The sequence below is a fragment of the Myotis nattereri genome, assembly GCF_964212035.1.
Source record: "Myotis nattereri genome assembly, chromosome: 9".
Classification (NCBI taxonomy): domain Eukaryota; kingdom Metazoa; phylum Chordata; class Mammalia; order Chiroptera; family Vespertilionidae; genus Myotis; species Myotis nattereri.
In genome coordinates, this window is record NC_138084.1 from 70,509,769 (window position 1) to 70,537,323 (window position 27,555).

Sequence of the window (27,555 nt, forward strand, 5' to 3'; positions counted from 1 at the left end):
ATCATTCTTTGAGGAAACATCACAGTGCTATATTTCTAAACTATTGTGTGCCCAGACACCTTCCAGTGGCTTTTATTACTTTACTAGAGGCCCGACGCACGAAATTTGTGCAAGAGTAGGCCTTCCTTCCCCCGGCTGCCGGCACTGGCTTCCCTCTGGCATCAGGACCCAGGCTTACCTCCAGTCACCAGCAGGCACCCGGGACCCGGGCTTCCCTCACAGCCCCAGCTTCATCCAGAAGGTCGCCCAGAAGGACATCCGGTCTAATTAGCATATTATGCTTTTATTATTATAGATTCCATTAATATGTATTTGTTGTTGTTAATCCTCACCCAAGCATATTTTCCATTGATTTTTAGAGTGGAAGGGAGGGGGAGAAACAGAGAGTAACATGGATGTGAGAGAGACACATCGATTGGTTGCCTCCCACACCAGCTCCAACCAGCTAGGGATCAAGCCTGCAACCGAGGTATGCGTCCTTGACTGGAATCAAACCTGGGACCCTTCTGTCTGCAGGCGGACCCTCTATCCACTGAGCCAAACAAACCAGCTAGGCGTCCGTTAATAATATTATGCAGATGTTTGTTCCTTGTCTTCTGGCGTTTACTATAATGGAACTAAGAACAGGCTACACATTTTTCTACCTAGATGTTTGAAGAATTATTTTTGTTTACTAAGCCCCTACCTCAGTGATGGCGAACTTTTTGAGCTCGGGGTGTCAGCATTTTGAAAAACCCTAACTTAACTCTGGTGCCGTGTCACATATAGAAATTTTTTTATATTTGCAACCATAGTAAAACAAAGACTTATATTTTTGATATTTTATGTATTTAAATGCCATTTTAACAAAGAAAAGTCAACCAAAAAAATGAGTTCGCATGTCACCTCTGACACGTGTCATAGGTTCGCCATCACTGCCCTACCTACTGGTAAGCCACTAAGTTTGCACACTGGCATTTCAAATATAGCTTTATAACAAAAATAGGAAACTTCTGAAGATTAACAAAAATTTAAAGCAGAAGAAAAAATTTATTTATAATTTCAAAATGTTTGGGGATTTGATCTTTTCATCTTATTTAGAAAAAGTTAAAATAGAAAATAATAAAAAATGAAACATTCTTTGGAGTATAAGCTGATCCAAGGAAGTCAGCCACACTGGTGACAGGTCGTCTTACAGCTTCTGGATCAGTATGGCAGAAGCCCCACCTCCTCCATTGCAGATACTGGCAAGACCATATTCTCCCTGCTTCAAGGCATGAACCAAATGAGTGACAATCCTGGCTCCAGACATCCTAGGAGTAAGAAAGCATTTTGATTCTTTAATGAAGTAATAGAATGAGTAGGTATCTAAAAGTTCTTTTCTAAATTCTTTAAAAGTTTATTGCCATTAATCATAGCTCAATTTTGTTACTTTTCTTAAACTTGGGAGACTCGTTTTAATAATGGTTAGGGTTTTCTAAAGGCCCAAGCATAGACTGTAATCTTAAATCTTCTAAATAAAATATTAATTTTCAAGCAACAAATGTTACAGATCTGTGTTCAATGTTCAGTCCTATCACAAATGTGTTTGCCTTATGAAGGGTAGGAAAGAAATCTATTTAACACAGAGTAATAGGAGTTATCATGAAACACTTTTAAACAGAAACACAACGGCACCCATTAACCTACTTAGAGATATTTCTTTGTGATTTTACCTACCCAATTGGATGTCCCAGAGAAACAGCTCCTCCATTGATATTCACTTTTTGAGGGTCAATCTCCAGCATCTTAATGTTTGCTAGTACAACCAGACTAAAGGCTTCATTTACTTCCCACATTGCAATGTCATCTTTTTTCACTCCTGCAGCTTTAAGAACCTAAAATAATTTTATATATTATGTTCAAGTAATTAACAATCAAAACTTGTTTTCTTGAAATTCTGCAATTTTGGTTTTATTTCCCATATATTTCATTTTATTTTTCAGTTACCTTTTTAAAGAACTGGGCCTTGGTTTCATTGATCTTTTTTTTTTTTTTTTTTAATTAAATCTTTATTGTTCAGATTATTACATTTGTTCCTCTTTTTTCCCCCCATAACTCCCCTCCTCCCAGTTCCCGCCCCACCATCCGCCCTCACTCCCCACCCACTGTCCTCATCCATAGGTGCACGATTTTTGTCCAGTCTCTTCCCGCATCTCCCACACCCCTTTCCCCCCCAAGAATAGTCAGTCCATTCCCTTTCTATGTCCCTGATTCTATTATAATCACCAGTTCATTCTGTTCATCGGATTATTTATTCACTTGATTCTTAGATTCACTTGTTGATAGATGCATATTTGTTGTTCATAATTTGTATCTTTACCTTTTTCTTCCTCTTCCTCTTCTTAAAGGATACCTTTCAGCATTTCATATAATGCTGGTTTGGTGGTGATGAACTCCTTTAGCTTTTCCTTATCTGTGAAGCTCTTTATCTGACCTTCAATTCTGAATGATAGCTTTGCTGGATAAAGTAATCTTGGTTGTAGGTTCTTGGTATTCATCACTTTGAATATTTCTTGCCACTCCCTTCTGGCCTGCAAAGTTTCTGTTGAGAAATCAGCTGACAGTCGTATGTGTATTCCCTTGTAGGTAACTGAGTTTCTTTCTCTTGCTGTTTTTAAGATTCTCTCTTTAACTTTTGCTCTTGGCATTTTAATTATGATGTGTCTTGGTGTGGTCCTCTTTGGATTCCTTTTGTTTGGGGTTCTCCGCGCTTCTTGGACCTGTAAGTCCATTTCTTTCACCAGGTGAGGGAAGTTTTCTGTCATTATTTCTTCAAATAGGTTTTCAATATCTTGCTCTCTCTCATCTTCTGGCACCCCTATAATTCTGATGTTGGTACGCCTGAAGCTGTCCCAAAGGCTCCTTACACTATCCTCGCATTTTTGGATTCTTTTTTCATTTTGCTTTTCCGGTTGGGTGTTTTTTGCTTCCTCGCATTTCAAATCATTGACTTGATTCTTGCGCTCCTCTGTTCTGCTGTCGGGAGTCTGTATAATATTCTTTATTTCAGTCAGTGTATGCTTAATTTCTAGTTGGTTCCCCAATATAAGATCGAGGGTCTCATTAGTTTTCTTGTAGATCTCATTAAGTTTATCGGCGGCTTCTAAACAGTTCTTGAGAGACCTTAAAAGTGTGGTTCTGAACTCTATATCTTCCATTGACAATTTTGTCCTGTTTCTTTGTCTCCGCATTTTGTTATGCTTCCTTGGTGCACCCCCTAGTGGTCTTTGTTCGTGGTTCTATAGTTAAATCTTGATTGTTGTAGCTAATTCCAGGGAGGGTCTGACCTCCAGGCCAAGTGGCTGTGAGAATCAGCTGTGTCTGCAGTGAGAGAACTTCTGTCCTCTAGGGAGGTGCTAATCTGGCGTTTGCCTGAGGCTATCCGGCAAATGCCTCTGTGCAGGGCTTGGGCGGGGTGGGTCGCACAGGATCAACAGGGTGGGCCGGAGAGAGCAGTTATGGCGGCTCTCAGTCCTGTCCCCAGGGGCTCTGCCTCTCTGAGTCCCAGCACCCGCTGCAAAGCTCGGAGAGAAAGCTGCACTCGCTCTGACTGAAACCAGACAGTCGCACTTCTCCCGTTTGAGTCTGGGTCCCTAAAGACTCGCCCGGATCTGGAGCTCAGAGTCTGCGACTCCCTCCCGATTGAAAACGCCAACCGCGCCCTCCGCCGCCGCCAGTCCGCTCCACGCACTCCGCACCTCAGAATTTGACTTCAGCACTGCGCCTCCTCTGAGTGTCTGTATGCGTTTCTCTTTCCTCCTAGTTGTAGGACTTCCAATCAGCCAGCGTTCCAGTGGTTTTGGGTGATGTCCCTTCCGTCTTTTAGTTTCACTTTTGAAGTAGTTGTTCAAAGCAGCAAACTCCGGCGTTAACCTATGCCGCCATCTTGGTTCTCTCTCCTCATTGATCTTTTGTATCATTTTTCTAGACTATTTCAATGTCTTCTTTCTACTCACTTTGGGCTTTGTTTGTTGTACTTTTTCTAGTTCCTTTGGTTATAATGTTAAATTGTTTGTCTGATTTTTTTTAAATCCGCAATCAAACATATGCTTTTCATTGATTTCAGAGAGAAAGCAGGAGAAACACTGATAGAGGAAACATCGTTTGGTTGCCTTCTGTACATGCCCCAACTGGGGATTGAACCTGCAGCCTGGGTATGTGCCCTGAGAATCAAACCCACCACCTTTCAGTGTACGGGAAGATGCTCTAAACCCGTGGTCGGCAAATGGCGGCTCACGAGCCACATGCAGCTCTTTGGCCCCTTCAGTGTGGCTCTTCCACAAAATACCATGTGCGGGCACGCAAATGTACAGTGCGATTGAAACTTCATGGCCCATGCGCAGAAGTCGGTATTTTGTGGAAGAGCCGGTATTTTGTGGAAGAGCCACACTCAAGGGACCAAAGAGCCGCATGTGCCTCGCGATCTAAGGTTTGCCGAGCACTGCTCTAAACCAACTGAACCACATGAACCAGGGCTTTTATTTTCTTGATTCTTGAGGCAAGCCTCTGTTGCTGTTAATTTCCCTTTCAGAACTGCTTTGGTTGTGTCCCATAGATTTTGGATCATTTTGTCTCACAGTATCTTGATTTCTTCCCTGATCCATTGTTCACTCATTCCTTGTTTAGTAGCATGTTATTTAGCCTCCACATGTCTGTGCTTTTAGTTTTATTATAACTGATTGCTAGTTTCATACCATTGTGCAAAAGAAATTATGCTTCACATTTCAATCTTAAATGTATTGACACTTGTTTTGTAGCCTAACATGTGGTCTGTTCTATAAAATGTTCCATGTGCACTTCAGAAGAATTTATATTCTACTGTGTTGGGATGACTTATCTTTAAGATACTAATTACATTCTTCTGTAATGTGTCATTTAAGGCAACTATTTCCTTATCAGTTTTCTGTCTGGATGTTCTGTGCATTATGTCATTGGGATTCTTCATTTCTGACTGGTTCACTTTTATGCTTTCTGTTTGAAGTTCTCACTGACTTCATCTAATTTTCCCCTAAGCTAATTGAGCATCCTTATAACCAGTGTTTTGAATTCTGTACCTGGTACATTGCTTGTCACCATTTCATTAGTTCTTCCTCTGGAGCAGCCGTTCTCAACCTGTGGTTCGCGACCCCTTTGGTGGTCGAACGACCCTTTCACAGGGGTCGCCTAAGACCATCCTGCATATCAGATATTTACATGACGATTCATAACAGTAGCAACATTGCAGTTATGAAGTAGCAACGAAAATAATTTTATGGCTGGGTCACAACATGAGGGACTGTATTTAAAGGGCTAGAAGGTTGAGAACCACTGCTCTGGAGGATTAATCTGTTCTTTCATTTGGGATGTTCCTTTTGTCTTCTCATTTGGGCTATATATCTCTGTGTATTAGGTAGAACTAGTACATCTCCTGGTCTTCAGAGTAGCCCCAGGTGGGGCCCAGTCTCCTAAGCTGGTCGCTCTATGGGGTCCTTTGTGTGAGCTGTATGTGCCCTCCTATTGTAGTTGAGCCTCATTTGCTGTTGGCTTGTCAGTAGGTGGAGTTGACCCTCATGAGGGCTTGCCATGATCACAGCAGACAAGCTCTTTTGCAGGATCAGACCCCACAGAGCAGGAGTCACTTTAATCAGGCTTTGGTGCCAGCCAAGTCCGCCCTTCGGTGTGCCATTTGTGGAGCTGGTTGGGTGATGCTCTTGCATAGTCTGAAGCTGGCCACCAGGTATGTTGGTTCTAGAGGCCCTTGGAGGGGTCAGCCATCCTTTGTTCCTGGCTTGGTGCTGCCTGGTAGGAGCTACAAAGTGACCTCTGGTTGACTGCCACTTCTGTGGGGCTTGAAGGTACTTGGGAGAGGCTATCCTGCAAACGAAGGCTGGCTACCACCTGTGCCAGGCATGGGACTTTTGGTGGACACAACACTGAGCTGAGGCCAGCTGCCACTTGTGCTGTGGCTGCTTAATTATAGCCAACTCTGGCCACTGGTTATGCCAGGTTTGTGGCCACCTGATGGACGTTACAATGTCAAGTTGACACCAATTGTTGCTTGTGCCAGGCTTGGGGCTATTTAAACAAGAGTTACAGGGTACATTGAAGCCACATGATGCTTGTTTCAGTATTGTGAACCTTTGTCATTTTTTAGGAAAGTCTACAACACAAGCCAAGGTAAGGCATTTAGACGGAAAAACTGTTGGAAGAGATTCAGACTAGCTGCATAAGTTGGGAGGAGGAGGGGAAAGGGCAAACAGTGTTAACCAGGATAATGGAGAGTTCAATTTAGTGCCTGCCTGCCAATACTTTCATGCAGAGCCCCGCCCCTGAAGCTAGTGAATTTAGTTCTTCCCCATCTGTCACCCTTTACTGGAGCCCAGAGGGAGTGAGTGTCAGCAAGCAAGTCCACACACAGGCCATTAAGGGGAACGCATGGGACTACAGCAGCCTTCTTTCTCACTTAGCCACAATCCCCACTGATGGTCACAGCCAGATGTTATGAGGACCTCTCCTTCCTGGCACTGGAGCTGTGGGCTGGGACCCTTTATTCCTCAGAGGGGACCGCCACAGCTGAGCTATCCCTCCCAACTCTTACTTGCCACACCATGGGTATAGGACCTGCCCACTGCGTGTCTCCACTCCTCCAACAGTCTTGACGTGGCTTCTTCCTAACTATATCCGGTTACGGGAGTTATGTTCACTTAGGCTGCAGGTGGTTCTCAGTGATGGTGGTTCTGTAATTTAGTTGTAATTCTGATGTGGTCATAGGATAAGGTGCGCTCAGTATTTACCTAGTCCACCATCTTAACCAGAAATTCAGTTTGTACTTCCCTTTGATGCAAGAGATATGTAAATATGTAGTTTGTTAGTTTCCAGGAAGAATAGACCTTTTATTTTCTGATTTTAATTTCTCAACTTATTGCACCACAATCAAAAGATTTTATTTGTACTATCTCAATTTCTATCTTGGAGAGAGAAGCTTGGTCTGTCAAATGAAAGGTATATTAATGTCTACTGTTGGTATGGTTAATGTTTTTACTGCATCCCTTATAGTTTCTGCTTTATAAAAGTTGCTGTGGAGTTATTTGGAGCACAGATATTCAGAGCTATTGTTACTTTACTGCGAATTATTTATTTAAATTATTTTACCTGTTTGAAGTCTTTTTAAATTTAAATATCTCTTATTTTGGTAGTTCCTCATAGGCAGGAAAGTGTTGTGATGGTAATGATTATCTTTATAAAATATTGCTAGTGCCCTTTTTCTTTAGAAGTTTTTATGTTGTGAGCAACAGTAAAATTAACAAGAAACTATTCTCTCTTTCTCCATTGGGCTCAGGTAACTTTCTAAGCTGTGGAGTTCAAGCAGCTTCCTCTGTTCCAGCAGCACTAGACAAAACATGGCACCCAGTTGTGAACCACTTCTCTAGCCCTCAGCATCTAGCCTGCCTCAGGCACCCTTGCCTTTCTTTTTTTTTTTAATTCTCTTGGGTATGTACATAGGACTGGAATTCTTGGGTCATTTGGTAATGGTATGGGTTTTTAAATCTTTATTGTTGAGAATATTATAGATGACCTCCTTTTTGCCTCCCTTCACCTGGATCCCTCCCCACCCCAAGCCTTCACTACCCTGTTGTCTGTGTCCGTGGGTAATGCATGTATGCATATATGTTCTTTGGTTACTCTCTTCCCACCCCCGCTCCCTCCTTCCCTCTGAATGGCTCTGGTTCTGTTTTATTCATCAGTTTATTTTGTTCAATTTGGCAGAATGGAGTATGTTCTTACCTTAGGTACAGCATATGCAGGTGCAATTGGAAAATCAATAGGTTCTACAGCAGCGTCAGCAAATGCTTCATAAAAAAATGAAAAGCTTTTGAAATCTTTTTATTTGCACTCAAAGGTCTAACTGTTATATATAGGGTGTCCCCCAAAAAATGTATACACATACTTAGAATAATTATAAAGGTAGTGTTTATGAAAATACATTTCATTTCCAAAATCGATCTATCAGCTTTTAAAGTGTGTATACATTTTTTGGGACAACCTGTATAATATGCAAAAATGCAAATTTCCTATCCCCTGAAATAAATGTAAATGTATTTGTTTCATTCTACACTTTATAAGCCATTGATTTTCACAAGTGGGGGGTTAGGGGAAATTTGCCTCCAGGGACATTGGTGTTAACTAGAGATATTTTTAGTTGTCCTAATGGGTACAATGCCACTTACTATAGTAACTAGTAGTAGAGGCCAAAAATCTGCTAAACATCCTACAATGCACAGAACAAACCCAAAAAAGAAAGAATTATTTATTGTAAAATATCAATAGTGCTGAGGTTAAGAAACCATGATCTAAACTAAGAATAAATTCAATCACAAGGTTTTTATAAAGTAACAAAATTTCTGTTTAACTCCTTATGAAGAAGGCAAGGCAGATTTTACAGCTGAAGATAGGCTTAAGTAAACTGAGGGTATGCCAAGCCCAGAAATAATAAATGGAAGAACATCTAGACTTCATATTTCTAGACTCTTCATCCCATGTTCTTTTTATGTATATGGGATTTTTTTTTTTTTTATGTATATGGGATTTTATCTGGCTACTGTTCCCTACATGCCCGGGTAAAATAAAACATGCACCCTGTATTTTCCCACTTATTTTCTAGGAGAGGAAAATATTTTTAAAGCTTACTATTATATAAAGAAAATTATAATAATATTAAAGGAGCTTCTATCCCTGTTAAAATATGTACTAGTTATATCCTGTCACAAAGCACAACCTATGTAGCTACAGATGGCTTCAATATTATGTATTACTGACAAGGAAACTCAGTTTCAGGAACGGCTTGCAGAGGTTTAGGAATAAACAAGTTCAGAACATTCTCTACCTGCTATTCTTGCCAGTGGTTTGACATTGAGTCTCTTGGCTGCATCTGCAGTCATCAGAATCACAGCGGCTGCTCCATCATTCAGTGTGCTGGCGTTGGCAGCTGTGACTGTGCCTGAAGGCATCAATGAGCATGAAGTCAAAACATTCCTTCACACTGAATCCATTTGGTTCAATTAAACAAGTTCCTACCTAGTACTGCTTATGTTGCTAGATGCATGGAAAATTACAAATACAGATGGAGATAGCTCCTGCCCTTTGGAAACATATACATAACTATAAATTAATGTAAGAATGCTTTTTTGTGTTAATTTTTTATAACAGTTTATTCAGAGCCTGAGCCAAATACATGCATGATGGCACTGGGAAAATGCTGGTTTACTAATCACTTTCCTAGGATTTATCTATTAAAAGCATTAACTGTTAAGCAATTTTAAATATACTTTAGATAAATATTTGTTTTCTTAATTTCACTTGAGCCTGATGTATTCAAAATGTTAAATAGTTCCTAGATGTTTTCTAGAATTACTTTTTTTAAATCCTTAGGCAATTCCAAGACAAGATATAGTATTAATACTCCCATTTTTTCTTATGCTTCATTTCTTAATACTAACCGTTTTCTTTCTGGAAAACTGTCTTCAGCTTTGGAACTTTGCTAAAATCAACACGTTTATATTCTTCATCTTCTTTTACCACTACATCTGGTTTACCTAGAACAAACATCGTTTAAGTTATCACCAGTCAAGACAACAATTGGGTGCCTGGTAGTCTGTGCCTTTCTTTGTATGCCAGCATACCTTAAACCGTCTGAGTAAATTCTATTGTACAACCTACCATCTGTAATCTATTAGTGTCTTACAAGTTATTACGTAGCTTAAAGCAATCTTCTATTCAGCCACATCCTGTTCTCTTGTCTCCCCACCTCCTTCTGTAATCACAGATCCTATTCTCCTGACCCTAGGGGTAGATGTCTGCCCTAGGCTGGATAAGCCGTTATAGTCCATCGTGCTGGGCACCGTGCTGGGCACGTTAATCATTCCTGGAATGAAAATGTAACCTAAGCCAGGGAAATGAACCTTTACTGTGGATTTATTCTGGAGTTGGTCAGGAGCTCTATGTGAGCTATGAATAAAGGTAGAAACTTAGGAAGCCTGAGCCAATTTTAATGAAATCTTATATTAAATTGGGTTGAACTGTCTGAAATGGCAACATTTCCCGTAATTAAGCAGAAAGGTCAGTGTCCTCAGTTGAAATGAAAAAGATTAAAATGTACTAAATTTAATCCTAGCCACTTTGGCTCAGTAATAGAGTGTCGGCCCACGTCAGCCCCCAGACTGAAGGGTGGCGCTTCCATTCTGGTTAAGAGCACATACCTTGGTTGCAGATTCAATCTGGTTGGGCTCGTGTGGGAGGCAACCAATCAATGTGTGTTTCTCATATCAATGCTTCTCTCTCTCTCTGTTTCTCCCCCTCCCTTACAACCCCTCTAAAATCAATGGAAAAAATATCCTCAGGTGAGGATTAACAAAATAAAAAAAGTACTAAGACTTAAACAAAAAAATTTGCAACATGTAAAGTCTACTAAAAATTAAAATGTATTTGGAGCATTATCGCTCTACCTTTTACTGTAATTGTGACAGGAATAACTTCATTTCCAAACTTCCCAGCTTCCCATGCTGCTTTACTTCTGGTGTAGGAGTTAATAGCATAAGTATCCTGTTCATCTCGTGAAATATTCATCTTTTTTGCAGTATTCTCAGCACAGTTACCCTGATAAAAGTTGGAATTTTAAAAAGAACTAATTAATGTTGCATACCTTAATAAAATATACATTATCTTTGCATAACATAAAAAAGCAATTCGTTTCTTAAAATATACTATTCTGGCCGAAACCGGTTTGGCTCAGTGGATAGAGTGTCGGCCTGCGGACTGAAAGGTCCCAGGTTCGATTCCGGTCAAGGGCATGTACCTGGGTTGCGGGCACATCCCCAGTAGGAGATGCGCAGGAGGCAGCTGATCGATGTTTCTCTCTCATCGATGTTTCTAACTCTCTATCTCTATCCCTTCCTCTCTGTAAAAAATCAATAAAAATATATTAAAAAATATATATATATATATACTATTCTGTACTAGGTAACTTTTCACTCATGTCTCATCTTCAAATACTTGAATTAGCTCAGCTGTTGCTATTTTGAAGGCAAATAATTAATAGTTACAGAATCCATTATGAGAAATCAGAAAGTGCCCTACTCTGGTGTACAGCAATTTACAATGAGCATAGAAAAATATTTTCTTCAAATGAATGGCTAAAATAGACATTTATAGAGCCCATCCTTCAATTCAATTTTTAAATACATATAATTTAAGCCCAGCCATCGTGGCTCAGTGGTTGACTGTCATGGTTCAATTCCCAGTAGGGGGTGTGCAGGAGGCAGCCAATCAATGATTCTCTCTCATCACTGATGTTTCTATCTCTCCCTTCCTCTCTGAAATAAAATATATATATATATATATATATATATATATATATATATATATATATGTTATATATATATATTATATATAATTTTAAAGCAATAATTACCATATGAATTTTGTTGTAGACATCAGTTAGCCCATCTTTTACAATCAAATCTTCAAGCTTTACCCCACCATATGGAGTTGCTCCTCTGTTCATCACGTAGGGAACATTGGACATGCTCTCCATCCCACCTGCGACCATGACATCCTGATCAGCACACACACAAAAAAAAAACCAATGTCAATATACATAAGTGCAAATCCATTATACCCTTTACACAACTACAATAAACAAGTAATTTACATGGACTTTATTAAACATTTTTTACACAGTGAATACAAGAAGTACCCTCTTAACCCCGATGAAAGGAAATGGTCTACAATGTGTAATGATAATTAAGGTTAGAGTCGGGATCTGATGGCAACAGAGTAGGTGGAAGTTACACTCATCTTCCAGAACTAAACTGCAATTGCAACTAAAATACAGAACAGTCTGCCTGAATAACCAACTGAAGACTAGCTGAACAGAAGTCTTGTAACGAAGGATTTACAGAAGCCACACCAATAATGGGAGAAAGGTCTGACCCCATTCTCACATGAGGCAGCTGAGAATCCTCGGGAATATATCTCAGTTGTAAAAGTCTCCCCTGAGGAACATGGGGTCTCAAGCCCATGCCATGCTCCACCACCGAGAATCAAGAGTGAAGAAGCAAAGCCCACATAACATCTGGCTGTGAAAATCAACAGGGATCCTGTCCACAGGGAGAGACAGGTGTCAGCTAGAAACCCAGGTGCCCTGTTAAAGGGCCAGGGCACAAAGTATTTTTCTCAGCCACACCTTCTGGGCTCCAGTGGAGGAAGAGCAGCTCAAAGTGAACTAGACTCATGTTTGGAGAAAATGAGTAGTGTGGCTCTGAGGGTAGAGCTAAAGGGACAGTGACCAGGATCCCTGTATTGAGTCCCTCGTCCATAGGCACCATCTTTCTTGGGAAAATGATAAGACACTGAAGAAAGAAATTGAAGAAGACACAAGTAAATGGGAGCATTATACCATGTTTATAGATAGGAAAAATTAACATCATTCAAATGTCCATACTAATTTCTGGCGGTTTCAACCTCCCTACAACATGCCTCTCAGGCTAATTAAAGCAAACATTATTTTCTCACAGCCTTTAATCAGGAATAAGGAGAAACAAGTAAAACTAAATTCTTCACCTATTTTGGAATAGATTTTATTTTCTAGGGATGATGGCAGTAAGAGACAGAAAATAAAGTATTAATCATTCTTCAGTATAAAATAAAATTCATCATAAAGATGTAGTGCACATATACCATGAAATATTACTAGGCCATAAAAAAGAAATCTTACCATTTGCAACATGGATAGGTCTAGAGGGTATTATGCTAAGTGAAGTAAGTCAGACAAATACAAATACCGTATGATTTCATTTATATGTGGAATCTAAAGAACAAAATAAATGAACAAACAAAACAAAAATAAAGATGCAGAGAACAAAATGATGATTGCCAGATGGGAAGGAATTTGGGGGCTAGGTGAAAAAGGTGATAGGAGTAAGGAGTACGAGCTGGTAGTTACAGAACAGTGACAAGGATATAAAGTACAGCATAGGGAATATAATCAATAATCCTATATAATAAAAGGCTAATATGCAAATTGTCCCCTCGGGAGTTCCACCAACTGGGAGTTCAACCACTCGCTGTGATGTGTGCTGACCACCAGGGGGCGGCGCGGAATGAAGGAAGGCCCTGATCAGCCCTGATCGCTGGCCAGGCCTAGGGACCCTACCCATGCACAAATTTCGTGCACCGGGCCTCTAGTATTATAATAATTATGTATGGTGCCAGATGGGTACTAGATTTATTGTGGGGGATAACTTTGTAAATTATATAAATATCTAACCATTATACATGCACCTGAAATAACTACAAAATAATATTACATGTACCTGAAATAACTATAAAATAAAATTGAATGTCAACTATAATTGAAAAGGAAATAAACTTGATTATTTTCCAAAATCATAGATAATTGTTCAAAATAAGGCAATTCCTAATATTCCTATAAATCAGATCATTTTATACATGCACAGATTAGTTAAACTGAAAGCATTTTAATGTAGTGCAAATAGCATTTGGTACAGAACCACGATAACTCAACTGAGATAAAACTCTTTCATTTTAAGTTTTGTAACATCTAAACATCTCATGACCATTTTTCATCCACTGGTTTCACAAGGGTTTGGTAATAGGCAGTGTTAGTGTTAACTTATATGTAGGCAAACAAACTCTCACAACCTTTGGAAACTATAACTGGTTCAACTTCTATGGAAAGCATTTGAAATATCAAAATTTTAACATCTTCTGATTCAAAAATTTTCCTCTTAGGAATTTTTCCAACAGACTTGCACATGATGATTTTTTAATGTCTTATTGACCAATCTCCAGTGAATGTCACATAGTAAGTGCTCAGCTAATGTGAGACAGAAGTAGAATTTGGAATTAATCCGGCTCTAGATTTTGTTTTTAACCATTACACTGTACTGCCTCAGTGGAGGTGATTCAAGTAGGTATAAGTCACAAAGATATATGTATAGCGATACTCACTGCTTTACTTAAAATAGTGAAGAACTACACTGGTTGGTGTGGCGCAGTTGGTTGGAGCTTAGTCCTATACACCAAAAGGTCGTGGGTTTGATTTCTGGTCAGAGCACATACCCACATTGCCAGTTTGATCCCCAGTCGGGTGCATACAGGAGGCAACCAATCAATGTTTCTCTCACATCAATGTTTCTCTCTCTCCCTCTCCTCTCTCTCTAAAATCAATAAAAAAAAAAACATTAAATAAATAATGTAAAATAGTTAAGAACTGGAGACTGCCTAAGTGTTCATTCAATAAGGACCCATAAAATAAATTGTTCAGTTCAATAGAATACTATCTTATGTGCTGATATAGAATCTCCAAGACATTAAGTGGGGCACAGAGTTTAAACAACTTGCCCAAAGTTCTCTGCTCTTAAGTGTCAGAATACACAAGTGGTAAACAAGTCAGACACTCAGAGAGGGGCAAGAACAAAAGACTTTTCATTTTATACTTTTCTATACCATCAGGTTTTAGCATGTGCATATAAAACTCATAAAGTCTCTGATACAGTACCTCAGATATCACTATATTTTTTCTCTTTGGCTTGCCTTACAATTGGAAACAAAGCAAAGGAGGGATATCATCAAGGGTATACAGAATTGTGGTTCTTGTATATGTAAGAAACAATTTGGAAACATCTCAATTGATTTTATCCTGGTGTGTTATGCCCTAATCAGCTGGAATGCACCAAGCAGGGATAGAGACATCCATTTTCTATTTCCAACCCTCTAACTTTGTGTCTGTGGTCATCTCAACCTCACTTCCCTCAACTGAAAAAACAAGGGCTAGATCTAATGAAGTCTTATTTCTATGGGTTTAGGTCTAGTCGCCCCACACCACAGCATATACTGCTATCTCTTGCTTGATCTCAGGTAAAGAGAAGATCTAAACCAGCAAGGCCAATAGAAAACCTGTACAATTTTTTTGGGGGGGGGCCTCGATCAGAAGGACTTGGGCCCCCGAAAACCTGTACAATTTAACAACTGAACCTGGGCACACAGGAACTACAAATAAGTCATCAATTCTTGGGTCAATCAACTACTTGATTCCCAGAGTGAGCACCTCTTCTCATGTATGATGAAACCCCTTACTCTGGTAAATATAAAATTTATGATGTTTGAAATGACCAAGAATCTCAGAGAAAGACTCTGAAGACTAAAATATCTTGGCTGAAAACTACTTTTTAACACAAGACACTTCGGTATCATCTTGACCTCTATTTCAAAGGGAATTAGCACAGTAGACATTCCTGAGTATCTGAAACAACACAGCAGCTATACTAGGAGCACTTCTAAAGCATGGATGTGCTTAGATTTTTGGTGTCTTTTAGCGTTGTGTATTATTTTAATTATAACATTGAAAAGAAGGTCCTTCTTACCTGATGTCCGCACATAAGATTCTGAGAGGCCATCATGATGGCTTTCATTCCTGAGGCACAAACTTTGTTTATCGTGGTGCATGGAGTGGAAATAGGTAAGCCTAAAACCAATACAGACAAGTCATAATTTTAAAAACAAAGATGCTCTTCAAACACAATTGTAGAACTAAAATTAATAAAGTATGCACCATTACTTCTGCCAATACAAGTCTATAAGTGTTAAATTATATTATGCACTTAACTTTTTATTTAAGCTGAAATGACCTCCATTTTGCCATGTCAAACATTTGAAGTATGAAAGCCAAAATGTATTCCTAGTACCTGCACCCAGTACTGCTTGCCGTGTAGGGGCTTGTCCTTCACCTCCTTGTATAACGTTGCCCATGTATGCTTCTTTCACTTCTTCTTTTGGTATTCCTTTTTCAAAAAAAAACCAAAAATGCATTTCCATATTTTATTCAATGTAATAATTGGTGGTTATCTAATAAGGTACATGACATTATAAAGCAGGGATGGTTTCCTTTTCTTGTCAGTTTTTGAGTTTCATTCCTAACTCTATAGTACAAAAACTTCTTTATGAGGGAATTCAGAAATATAGGCATTAAGTCATTTCTAAGTGTTACATATGTCCAAAATAAATATTTGTTCCAGTGAATCACTGCCCCTTAACACAAAGAGCATAGCAACCACTCACCTGCCTTTTCAATGGCTCCCTGAATGGCAATGGAGCCCAGCTTAGTGGCTGGCAGGGAGGAAAGGCTGCTTAGAAAGGATCCAATGGGTGTTCTTGTAGCACTTGCTATGACCACTTCCTGGTAAGACGGGGGATGATAATAATTATTGTATTTAAATATCTTACCCAAATCATCTTTTATTAAATACTAGTAAACATAATTCATAGACATTATTATCGAAGAAAGAGAGTTTTCTGAGTTAATCATCAAAGATCAAAATAATATCAATATTTTTAAATAATGTTTTTTACTGTTTTTAGAGAGAGGGATCATCGATGAGAGAGGAACATCATTGACTGGCTGCCTCCTGCACACCCCAAACTGGGGATCGAGCCCACAACCCTGGCACATGCCCTGACCAGGAATTGAATCAGCGACCTCTTGGTTCCTGGGTTGACACTCAACTGCTGAGCTACACCGGCTGGGCAATAATCTCAATATTTAAACAGAATAAAACTAATCCCTTTAATGCTGGTACTTAATGATTTAAGATATATTCGAAAATTTAAAACAAACCTACTTTAAAATAGGCATTGATCCTTCTCAGTTCTCCACGGGAGGTTTAAAACCAGAAGCTGAAATTTCAATTCTACTCCTCAGTCAAACTTTAAGAAATGATAACTTTATCCTTGTTAACTGTATGATAACCCTAACCCAGTGATGGCAAACCTTTTGAGCTCGGTGTGTCAGCATTTTGAAAAACCCTAATTTAACTCTGGTGCCGTGTCACATATAGAAATTTTTTGATATTTGCAACCATAGTAAAACAAAGACTTATATTTTTGATATTTTTTTATATATTTAAATGCCATTTAACAAAGAAAAATCAACCAAAAAATGAGTTCGCGTGTCACCTCTGACAGACGTGTCATAGGTTCACCATCACTGCCCTAACCAATGAGCTTCCTTGCTGAAGGGAACTCTGGGCTAGGAATCAATACCTGTATGCTAGACTAGATAGGGCCACACCACAACTGGGACAAAGCCAGAGCCACAGTTTCTTAAATGATTACTAAGAAGATAATATTAATATGAAATTTAAAAAAAAGTAGACAAGAGCTCTTAAATAATTATGAAACACTATTGTAACAATTCTCTCCTTACACTCGCCTTCCACATTCCCATTTCAAGTTAATAAATAAGAATTATTTCCCAGATTTTGGTCCCTATTCATTTTAGGGGCCCTCATGAAACAGAGGACTCCCACAAAGCACTCAGTGATCAGGGGACGCGCCTTCCTGTCTAACACCCAGCCTGGTTCAGTCCCTTCTACTGTCGTTCAAGTGGCCTCTGCAATGTGTCACATACAACATAATGAGGGTTCCAGACAGTAAGGGAAGAATACTGCCCGGTTTTTAAGAAAAGGTGGTTTTACAGTAGACAAAAAGGAAGAAGCAGAAATTATGCACTAGATTAAAAATTTTTATCTTAAGTTGGAAGTTAGTATTTCAATAATTAGCTAATTCTAATCATTACATCATCCCAAGCGGACCCATATACACAAATTATAAAAATATGCATTTTTATTAACTACATTTCCTTTAAATTCTTTCGTTTTAAAGCACAATTTAAGTTTATACTTACATTCAAAGTAGGTTTTGATGCGTAACTTCGCTCCACATATCTTATTTCCTGTAATATAAATATAATGTTATGATATAAAAATATTAATGTATATCATTTTATACTTCTTAGTGATGAAGTTATGGTGATTTCTCTGCTTCTTTATACTTTTACTAGGGGCCCGGTGCACGAAATTTGTGCACTGGGTGGGTGGGGGGGGGAGTGTCCCTCAGCCCAGCCTGCCCCCTCTCACATACTGGGAGCCCTCAGGCGTTGACCCCCATCACCCTCCAATCGCAGGATCGGCCCCTTGCCCAGGCCTGATGCAGGGGACCCTCATTTCCCCCCATCACTGGTTCTGCCCCCAGCCCAGGCCTGATGCCTCTGGCCCAGGTGTCAGGCCTGGGAAGGGGACCCCCAGACCCCTCCGATTGCTGGCTCTGCCCCTTGCCCAGGCCTGATGCCTCGGCCAGAGGCGTTGACCCCCATTACCCTCCGATCGCCTGATCGGCCCCTTGCCCAGGCCTGACGCCTCCGCCAGAGGTGTCAGGCTTGGACAGGGGACCCCCATCTCCCCCCATCACTGGCTCTGGCCCCCGCCCAGGCCTGAGGCCTCTGGCCCAGGAATCATGCCTGGGCAGGGGACCCCCATCTCCCTCTGATCGCTTGCTCCAACCCCCGCCCAAGCCTGACGCCTCTGACCCAGGCTTCAGGCCTGGGCAAGGGGACCATCATATCCCTCCAATCCCCGGCTCCGCCCCCCACCCAGGCCTGATGCCTCGGCCAGAGGAGTTAATCCTCATCACCCTCTGATCACCAATCATCGGATCGGCCCCTTGACCAGGCCTGAGGCCTCCGGCAGAGGTGTCAGGCCTGGGCAGGGGACCCCCAGCTCCCCGCGGTTGCAGGCTCCGCCCCTGCCCAGGCCTAACGCCTCTGGCCTAGGCGTCCGGCCCAGGCAGCGGGGACCTGCAGTGGCAGCGGGGGGCGCCGCGATCGTGGGCTTCGCTTTAGGCCCAGGCAAGGGACCCCTAGCTCCCGGGACTGCCAGCTTCGACCGTGCCCAGCTCCCATCGCTGGCTCCACCCCTACTTCCTGCTATCACTGGCCAGGGCGGCAAAGGCGCCTGATTCTCCGATCACGGCTGGGGGGCAGGGCAAAGGCGGCCCCAGGGCTGCCTTTGCCCTGCCCCCCAGCTCTTAGCTCCCCCCTGGGTTTCAGATCACTGTCAGTGGCAGGGGGCTTCTTCCTGCTTTCCCTTTCGCCTCCCTGCATTGTGCCTACATATGCAAATTAGCCGCCATCTTGTTGGCAGTTAACTGCCAATCTTAGTTGGCAGTTAACTGCCAATCTTAGTTGGCAGTTAATTTGCATATAGCCCTGATTAGCCAATGAAAAGGGTAGCATCGTATGCCAATTACCATTTTTCTCTTTTATTAGTGTAGATTTCCAGATTTTCTAGTTAACATATCAGTGTTACATTGAGAAAAAATTACTACTTTGTAATATACTCTTTTGATTAACTGTTCATTGGAAATGTACATTTATCTTAAAATTGCTGTTTAGTGTAAGTTAAATATTTAAGTTTTAAATTAAGGAATTTTAAAGCACTACAAGAAACTATCCTTCCCTGGCCGGTTTGATTCAGTGGGTAGAGCGTCAGCCTGCAGACTGAAGGGTCCCAGGTTCGATTCTGGTCAAGGGCACATGCATGGGTTGCAGGCTCGATCCCCAGTAAGGGCATGCGGGGGCAGCTGATCAAGGATTCTCTCTCATTGATGTTTCTGTCTCTCTCCCTCCTCCCTTCCTCTCTGAAATCAATAAAAATATTTTTTAAAAGAAAATATCTTCATTGCTTAAAAAGATATTTAAGTAAAACTTGCTATTTCTCCCCACCCACTACTAACAAATGTTTCCGATTTATGTGAGGCAAACACACCTTACATAAACATGGTCTATTTTACCAGATAAATTCTTTTTTAAGAAAGAAAATAATAACTACCTTGTCCCTACATCTCAGTTTTTCCCACACTGTTCTTAGGAGCAAATGCCAATAATAACAAATTCTAAAAATGCAGGTCACAGTTCAGAGACCTAATTCATCTGAAATTGGACAATTTACAGGACAAAGAACAAAGAAGATTTTTCTGTCCTCTGAGGTCAGAAAGCATAATAATTATTCAAACATGACAACTTATATTTAGAACATAATCTTGTTGATAGTTATGTCCAAACATAACCCACCGGGTAATAAAGCAAGTTTACAGACATCTAAAAACTTTAAACTGACCCAAGAACTTAGCTTTTCAGAGATTTAACAGGCTTTGTCCTGACTCACTGCAAATAATAAACAAAAGCACAGACAAAAAAACAAGTATATTTGACAAATACTGATCATAAGACGAGACAACCACAAGGAGGCTAAGAGTGAAGTAGTGAGCATAGAAAACAGCTGACCGGATGGAGGAAAGAATTAGTGACCTCGAAGGCAGGAATCTATAAATGGCACAGAGGGAAGAAGAGAGAGACCTGAGGGTTAAAAAAAAAAAAGGGAAGAGCTCTAAGGGATCTGACTTCACCAGAAAACGCAATTTTCGAATAACAGGCATACCAGAAGAGAGGAAGAAGAGAGCCTCTTCAAACACACAGTGGATGAGAATTTCCCAAACCTATGGAAAGAACTAGATCCTCGAATCCAAGAAGCAAACAGAAACCCTAGTTACCTGAATCCAAAGAGGCCCTCGCCAAGGCACATTGTTTTCTTTTGTGTGTTTTTTAAAATATATTTTTATTGATTTCAGAGAGGGAGGGAGAGATAGAACATCAATGATAGGAGGGAATCATTGATTGGCTGCCTCCTGCACATCCAACACTGGGATTGAGCCCACAACAAGCATGTGCCCTGACCGGGAATCAAACCATGACCTTCTGGTTCATAGATCGATGCTCAACCACTGAACCATGCTGGCCGGGCTCTCCAAGGCACACTGTATTTTTTTTTAAATATATTTTATTGATTTTTTACAGAGAGGAAGGGAGAGGGATAGAGTTAGAAACATCAATGAGAGAGAAACATCGATCAGCTGCCTCCTGCACACCCCCTACTGGGTATGTGCCTGCAACCAAGGTACATGCCCTTGACCGGAATCGAACCTGGGACCCTTCAGTCTGCAGGCTGACCCTCTATCCACTGAGCCAAACCTGTTAGGGCGAAGGCACACTGTATTAAAGCTATCAAAAATTAATGAAAAAGAAAAGGTTCTCAAAGCATCCAGGGGAAAGAAGGAAGTGACCTACAAAAGGAAAACACATCAGGTTCGATTTGCACCTCTGAAAGCCATGTCATTAGATTAGCAAGGTTTGTGTTTTTACTCTCCTGAGCTTCCCATGTCCACCCAAGTGACTGTGTAGGTACTGGCCCAGGCCAGCACACATCTGTACTCAGTAGGCAAGCCCCAAGTGCATCTGCTTAATGCATGTACTCCTCAGTATCAGCTGTGCAATAACAATTGTACCCTTAACATGTCTTAGTTTGGGCTGCTGCTTACTTAACCTACTTATGAAGGATTCTAACATATTACCTGTGATCCAATTTTGCATTAAAAGTTCCTACTTGTAGTAAACATGCCAGTCATTGCTCTCCAAATCAAAGGGTCTGTAAGGGACAGCCTTAGGCCCATACAATGTAATTCCCATATCCTCCCACTAGTCAGAGCAAACAAGACCAAGAATGGAAGGGGCTTTGACCCACACCATGATCCCTTTCCTCTCCCTTACATCACACCCCGCCTTTACTCCTGGTTCATGCCATAAGCATACAACAGGCTCTGAGTCCTCCCACCTAAAAAGAAATTTCCCTGAAGCCACATTCCCACTGAACTCTCACCTCATTTCTTAGCTCCCTTGTACAATGTACGTTCTCCAACAAGTTACGTACAAGTTCTTGTTCCTTGTCCTCACCTCCTGTTTTCTGTTCAACCTCCTCCAACCTGGCTGTTACCTATACTATTATTGGCTCTGAGCAAAATCCAATAAACACTATAATCACCTCTTGGCAACACTGGATTCACTTTTCTTCTTTGGGAATCATGCACAGTGTTAGGAGGGGGAAAGTGGGCTTTTTCTTTTCTTTCCTGTAGCCTTCCACAATATATGAAAAAGCACCTGGTAATTAAACTACAAGATTGCTCACTCCTCTGATTCAAACAGCCCCTCTGTTCAAACTGCAAGACAAGGTAAGCTACTTTCAAGGCTACATTCTTGCATACCCCTCCTCCCTTTGGTTTTAATGACTCCACAGAAATTGGGGCCAGAAAGTTTCTAGTTAGAAGGACTCTACTCCCTCCTTTTCAAACCCAAGCTGGTCCCCTTTTGAACTCTTTGTAACTTTCGCTCTAAGAATGTTTTACAGGCTTGTGAAGATCCTGCTAAAGACACCTCCCTAGGACATCTGCCTGGATTGAAAAACTTTTCAAAGACAAACCCCAGATACCTGCTCAACTCCAGCCCAAAAATCCTCCTCCCTTCCCTGTCACCTGGCAACAGCAGCCATTAAAAGAGCAGACCACTGTTGATTTCTTTGCCTTTATATTGATTAGTATGCACAGGCCCTTTCCCTTCCGGAAAGTAAAATAAACTCTGTGAACCTATCTCTTCTCTCAGTTGTGAACTCCTCCAGAGCCCAAGTCACAGGCTAAAGCCCTAACAGTAGTTAAGAGCCAGGGCTTACCTTGCTTTTTTCAAATGGGTTGTTTTGAGAATGAAATGAGGTGATATATGTAATCCACTATGCAAACCCTCCTTTGCCTCAGCTTCTATCTTAACTCAGTCTTGAGTTTCCCTCAGACCTCCCTAATTTCTTGTCTCCTTTGCTGTCTCATCCTCCCTCTCCCACCTTGTAAGTGCTAGAATGTCCCAGGGCTCTGTTCTAGGCCCCTTTTTATTTTACGACTTAACTATCTCCTTAATTATATCTAGTTCCATGGCTTTAAACAGCATTAACAGCCTGATGATTTCCAAATTTCTATTTCCAGCCTTCCCTCTCAAGTGACCTCCAGACTCATGTATCCAAGTGCTGACCTGACAGCTTCCAATTTTTTTAACGTTTTTTATTTTTGGATGTTGTTGTTTTTTTCTTGGAAGGAGGAAGAGAGAGATAGGAACATTGATCAGCTGCCTCCTGCACACTCCCTACTAGAGATAGAGCCCACAACCCAGGCTTGTGCTCTGACCCTGAATCGAACCAGAGACCTCTTGGTGCTTGGTGGCTCAACCCACCAGCTGGGCCTGATAGCTTCAACTTAATGACCAAATCATGGCTCTCAATCTCCATGCCTAGGAAATTAGTTTTTTTCCCAGTATTTCCCACCTCACAACATTGCATCACAATTTATCTAGGTGCTCAAGCCAAAATCTTCGGACTCGCCTTTCATCTTTCCTTAAAACCCAGATACTCTATCACAGGTACTGTCGATACTGTGTCCAAAATATACCTCAATTCTTCCACTTTGCTTCATCCCACTACCTCCATCTAGTTCCAGCCACCTCCTCTCGCTACAATAATAACCTTCTACCTAGTTTTCTAGTTTCCAACTTCCCTTCCAGTCCATCCAGTTTTAAAAATGTAAACTGGATGGCATCACTCCCCTAATTAAAATCCTTTGATGGCTTTCCATAGCCCTTGGAATAATACCCCAACTCTTCCCCTGAACTTTCAAGACCCGGTATGATCTGGTTCCTGATTTTCTTTCCAAACGCACATCACTCTTGCTGTATACCAGGCACACCAGCCTCTGCCTGCTTCTGAGCCCATTCCCGCCTCCAGATCTCTGCTCTGTGCCTCTGCCGGTCAGAGCCTTTCCCCCAGAGCTTCCTGGCTGCTTCATTTTCATTCTTTAGGTCTCAGCTCAAAAGACACATCCCCAGCATGGTTCTCCCTAGCCGCCCTATTTAAAGTTGGCCTCCCTTATTTCCACGTTTACCTTTTTCAAAGCCCCTTTCACACTGTGTAAATATGGGGTTCACATCTTTAGTCTCTCTTTCTCTCTCAACCTAATGCAAGCTCCCTGGGAGCAGGGCTCTCTCTCCTTCACTGCTACGGTGCTGGCAGTGGGCACTGGGCCCCCTTAACTCATTAAATAGCTCAGGAATGGATGCCAGAATTATAGCACAGTCATCTCCCAAGGACAGCTCAGCTGTACCACCCACTCTGCAGGCCTCACCTGATCATGCCAGGCAGACAGGAACTCCCATCCCAGCTGCCACAGTGCCCTATGCACACTAATTTTTCCAGGAATACATAATTTTGTAACCCTCAGAGGCCCCCAGCGGACTGTGAGTTCCAAGAAGAGATTGATTTCATTTTCTATCCCAGCGATGGCAGGAGATGCTATACAAATATTTGAACAAAGTCTGATGCTTACTAGACACTCAAAATCATTTCAGACAGGGTAAATACATTACGAAGCCACAGAAGGGGATGGTGAGGGCCTATTTTACAAGGGAGGGTGAAAAAAGAGCTCTCTGGAGAGGCCACTGGAGCTGAGAAATGCCTGTGAAAGAGCCTTGGGAAGATGGAGGACGGAGCGTTGGAGGCACCTGGGAGAACTAGGACAAAGGCCTTGGGTTAGGAGCAAGCTTGGCACCTGCCCCGTGGAGGCAGCAGAGCAGTGTAGCAGGAGCCACCTACCCAGGAACGCACAGCCAGGGCCGAGCGCAGGCTGGATCAGTGAGCAGGGACCCAGCAGGCCGCGAGGAGGAGTCTGTTTTCTGGTCGGTGCGAGGAGAAGCCCCTGCAGGCTTTCCTGTAATACAAAGGTCACTCTGACCACAGTGTGGAGAGCTGACTGTAGACGGACAGACGGGAGTAGCAAAAGGAGGCGCCCAGCAAGAGTTTGTGTGGCTGAGTCACAAAAGGGTTGATTGATACAGAGAGATCTGAAATACGTCTTCAGAGCAGTGATTTTCTGCCCGGCTGGCGTGGCTCAGTGTGCTGACCTATGAACCAGGAGGTCACAGTTCGATTCCCAGTCAGGGCACCTGCCCGGATTTGCAGGCTTAATCCCCCGTGTGGGGCGTGCAGGAGGCAGCTGATCAATGATTCTCTCTCATCGTTGACGTTTCTCTTTCTCCCTCTCCCTTCCTCTGTGAAATCAATAAAAATATATTTTTAAAAAAGCAGCAATTTTCAACCCTTCCCATCTCATGGCACACATAAGCTAATTATTACAATTCTGCCACACACCAAAAATATAGTTTTTGCCGATATGACCAAACAATTGATATAATTTTGATAGATTCACACCAGACAGCTATTGTTGTGTTGGCTGTTATCAGGTTTTTTTTGTGTTTTTTTTTTGTTTGTTTGTTTTGACAACCTAAGGGGAAAGAGGTCAGTACCCCTGACTAAATAGTCATGGATTGCATGTTTTAAATTCTTGCAGGACAAAGGTTGAAAATTGCTGTTTTAGAAGTAGAACCAGTAGGTACTATTATTCCACAGAATGAGACTGAAATTCCTATTAAAGCAAACATATTTCCATGGTTAGTAAATGACCACTCAATTCAAGTCACCAAAAAGGCCATGCCTCCTTTATTGTGCCTCATGTTGTGTGTTTTTTATACAAATTGTAGGCAAGACCCTCCATCAACAAAAAGATTCCAACTCACTGTGGTGGTCTGGAACCAAACCTGCAATATCTCCGAGGTTTGTCTGTACAACTAACTCCTCGAGTTCAGTAGCATGAACACCGTGAGTCACGTGCTTATACAACCTACAGCGTCATTTTCCTCATCACCAACGTTTGTGTTTAACTGTAAGCTCTTAAACTATAAGAAGGTTCTGCTCTTTTTCTTTTTTTACATTTTAAAGAGAGTACCTACCTCATTCACCTGCTCAACACTGGTTGAAACCTAGGTGAACCTAATTACATTTTTGTGATTTCCCAAGTCATTCCATGAAACTAACAAATATGCTGATTAACAACTCATCTTTCCAAAAAGAAACAAAAACCGAAAAACTCATCTTTCCTGGAAACCTACTCCTCCTGGGATTAATTTCAAATTCTTCCTCTTCCCCTGGCTCCACGCCCTCACTCCGTATTTGTCAAGTTCCACACTTATTTTTTCGCCGTCTCTCGCACAATGCTCACCTGTGGCCAGCACACTCGTTCGAGTTACTTTACACCCGAAATCCCAGTTTTCTCCCCACTTCCATCTTCCCTGGCCTCTGGTTAGGACAAAAACACAAACATCAACGGCCCCCCCTGACGTGGGTCAAACCCAAGCTCTTCCAACACAACTGGATTTCCAAGCGTATCACCCCAACCAAACCGCAAGGCTCGCGCTTCGCCACCCACACCCTGGCGCCCTCCACCGACTCCCGAGGCTGGCCCGCCCCGCCCCCTGCACGTGCGCTCCGCTCCCTTCTGCTGGATGCTCTGGAAGCAGGCGCTTTCGTTTCAGGGCGGTGGCTCCTGCGTTCCCCCAGCAGCCGGAGGGCAAACACGTGTCTGGACACCGTCAGCACGTAAGCTTTACTGCCCAGCACAACTCCCCCCTCCACATCCAGGGGTTCTGCACCCACCTAGGGGCCCCACCAACCACAAGCTGAAAACAGCTGGCAAACACGTTCCGTGGCTGCTGACGGCACTACTCGGTGAAGCCTGAAATGGTTGCCGGCTGCATCTGTACTAAACATGTGCAGACCTTTCCCCCTGAACAATACAGGGTAGCAACTCCTGGCATTGCATTAGGGATGGGAAGTGGATGGAGCTGACCCAGCATATGGAAATGCTGTGTCCCTTTCTACCAGGGGCTGCGCCAGGGCCCCCGGAACCGCACCCCTGCGGCTATCAGGGGGCATCTGTGTACTTCAGTCCGGGTACCGCGAGCATTTTCTACTGTGTTTTCCCTGATGAGCCTGAAGTCACCGGAGTTACCGGAGCAGGTGCATCTGAGTGATGACTTAGTTCTTCGCACCTGGTCAGCCCAGTGATCACCCACTGCATGAAAATAAAGTCTCTTGACAAGGACACCGACATGTTTTCTTCTTTAAAAGCCCGGAAATCATTTTATTGGGCCTTGGATACTGTCAGGCGAGGCCGGGCCAGCCCCGCAGTTCCGCCTGCCAAGCTCCCGGGCCCCTTTACGCACCATTGAGCAATTGCTACGATTACGGAAGCAGCCCCGGAGCGGAAACGCGCTTTGGGCCAGAACCGGGCCGCGCGCGCCGCCGGCACCGGGGGGCTTCCGGACGAGGGCCGCGCGAGGCGGGTCCCCAGGCCCAGCGGCCCCGCTGCGTCCCGCCGGGGCGCGGGCAGCACCCTGCCAGGGCGGGAGACGGCGCGCCGGTCCCCCCCAGCCGCTCTCACCTGCAGCTGCCTCCGGAGCAGGGGGCTGCGCCCGCGGGCGCCAGCGCGCAGAAGGGCCGCCAGCACCGCCATGGTCGCCGAGCGGAGCGGAGACGTCAAGGGCACAGGCCGGCGAGGGTGGCGGGCGCCCCGCCGCGCCCCTCCGCCTCCCCGCGCCTGGCCCGGCGCCCGCGGACCGCCCTCCACCAATAGCAGCCTCGGCCCGCGGGGCCCGCGGCTGTTGACCGGCAGCCAGAGGAGGGCGGGGCAGCCGGTCCCCAGCCCTCTGGCCCCGCCTGCAGCCCGGCTCGCAGGAATCTGCAAGCTCCAAGGAGCTGGAAGTGCCAGCTGGGAACCCAGCAAACACTGACCACGCTGTTAGTTTCTGGGTATACAACTCTTTAAAATTTGTATTTGTTTTAGAGAGAGTGGAAGGGAGAGAGAGAGAAAGAGAAACATCGCTTT

General features: G+C 42.7%; 1 protein-coding gene across 3 annotated transcripts; it reads right to left on the reverse strand.

Annotated features, from left to right (window-relative positions):
* Positions 1-27,269, reverse strand: ACAT1 (acetyl-CoA acetyltransferase 1). Of its 3 annotated transcripts, XM_081098789.1 has the most exons (14): positions 27,112-27,199; positions 25,891-25,967; positions 24,429-24,543; positions 17,762-17,809; positions 16,138-16,255; positions 15,765-15,860; positions 15,444-15,544; positions 11,468-11,611; positions 10,503-10,653; positions 9,498-9,593; positions 8,885-8,998; positions 7,786-7,850; positions 1,699-1,856; positions 1-1,292 (listed from the first exon to the last, which is right to left on the reverse strand). In XM_081098789.1, the coding sequence occupies exons 6-14, from the start codon at positions 15,826-15,828 to the stop codon at positions 1,172-1,174; spliced, it is 1,014 nt and encodes a 337-aa protein (XP_080954915.1). In that variant the 5' UTR covers positions 15,829-15,860; positions 16,138-16,255; positions 17,762-17,809; positions 24,429-24,543; positions 25,891-25,967; positions 27,112-27,199; the 3' UTR covers positions 1-1,171. The 3 variants fall into 3 exon arrangements, with proteins under 3 accessions (XP_080954915.1, XP_080954914.1, XP_080954913.1); XM_081098788.1 differs by lacking the exon at positions 24,429-24,543 and having other exon boundaries at positions 27,112-27,269; XM_081098787.1 differs by lacking the exons at positions 24,429-24,543; positions 25,891-25,967 and having other exon boundaries at positions 27,112-27,268.
* Positions 27,270-27,555: the final 286 nt, after the last annotated feature.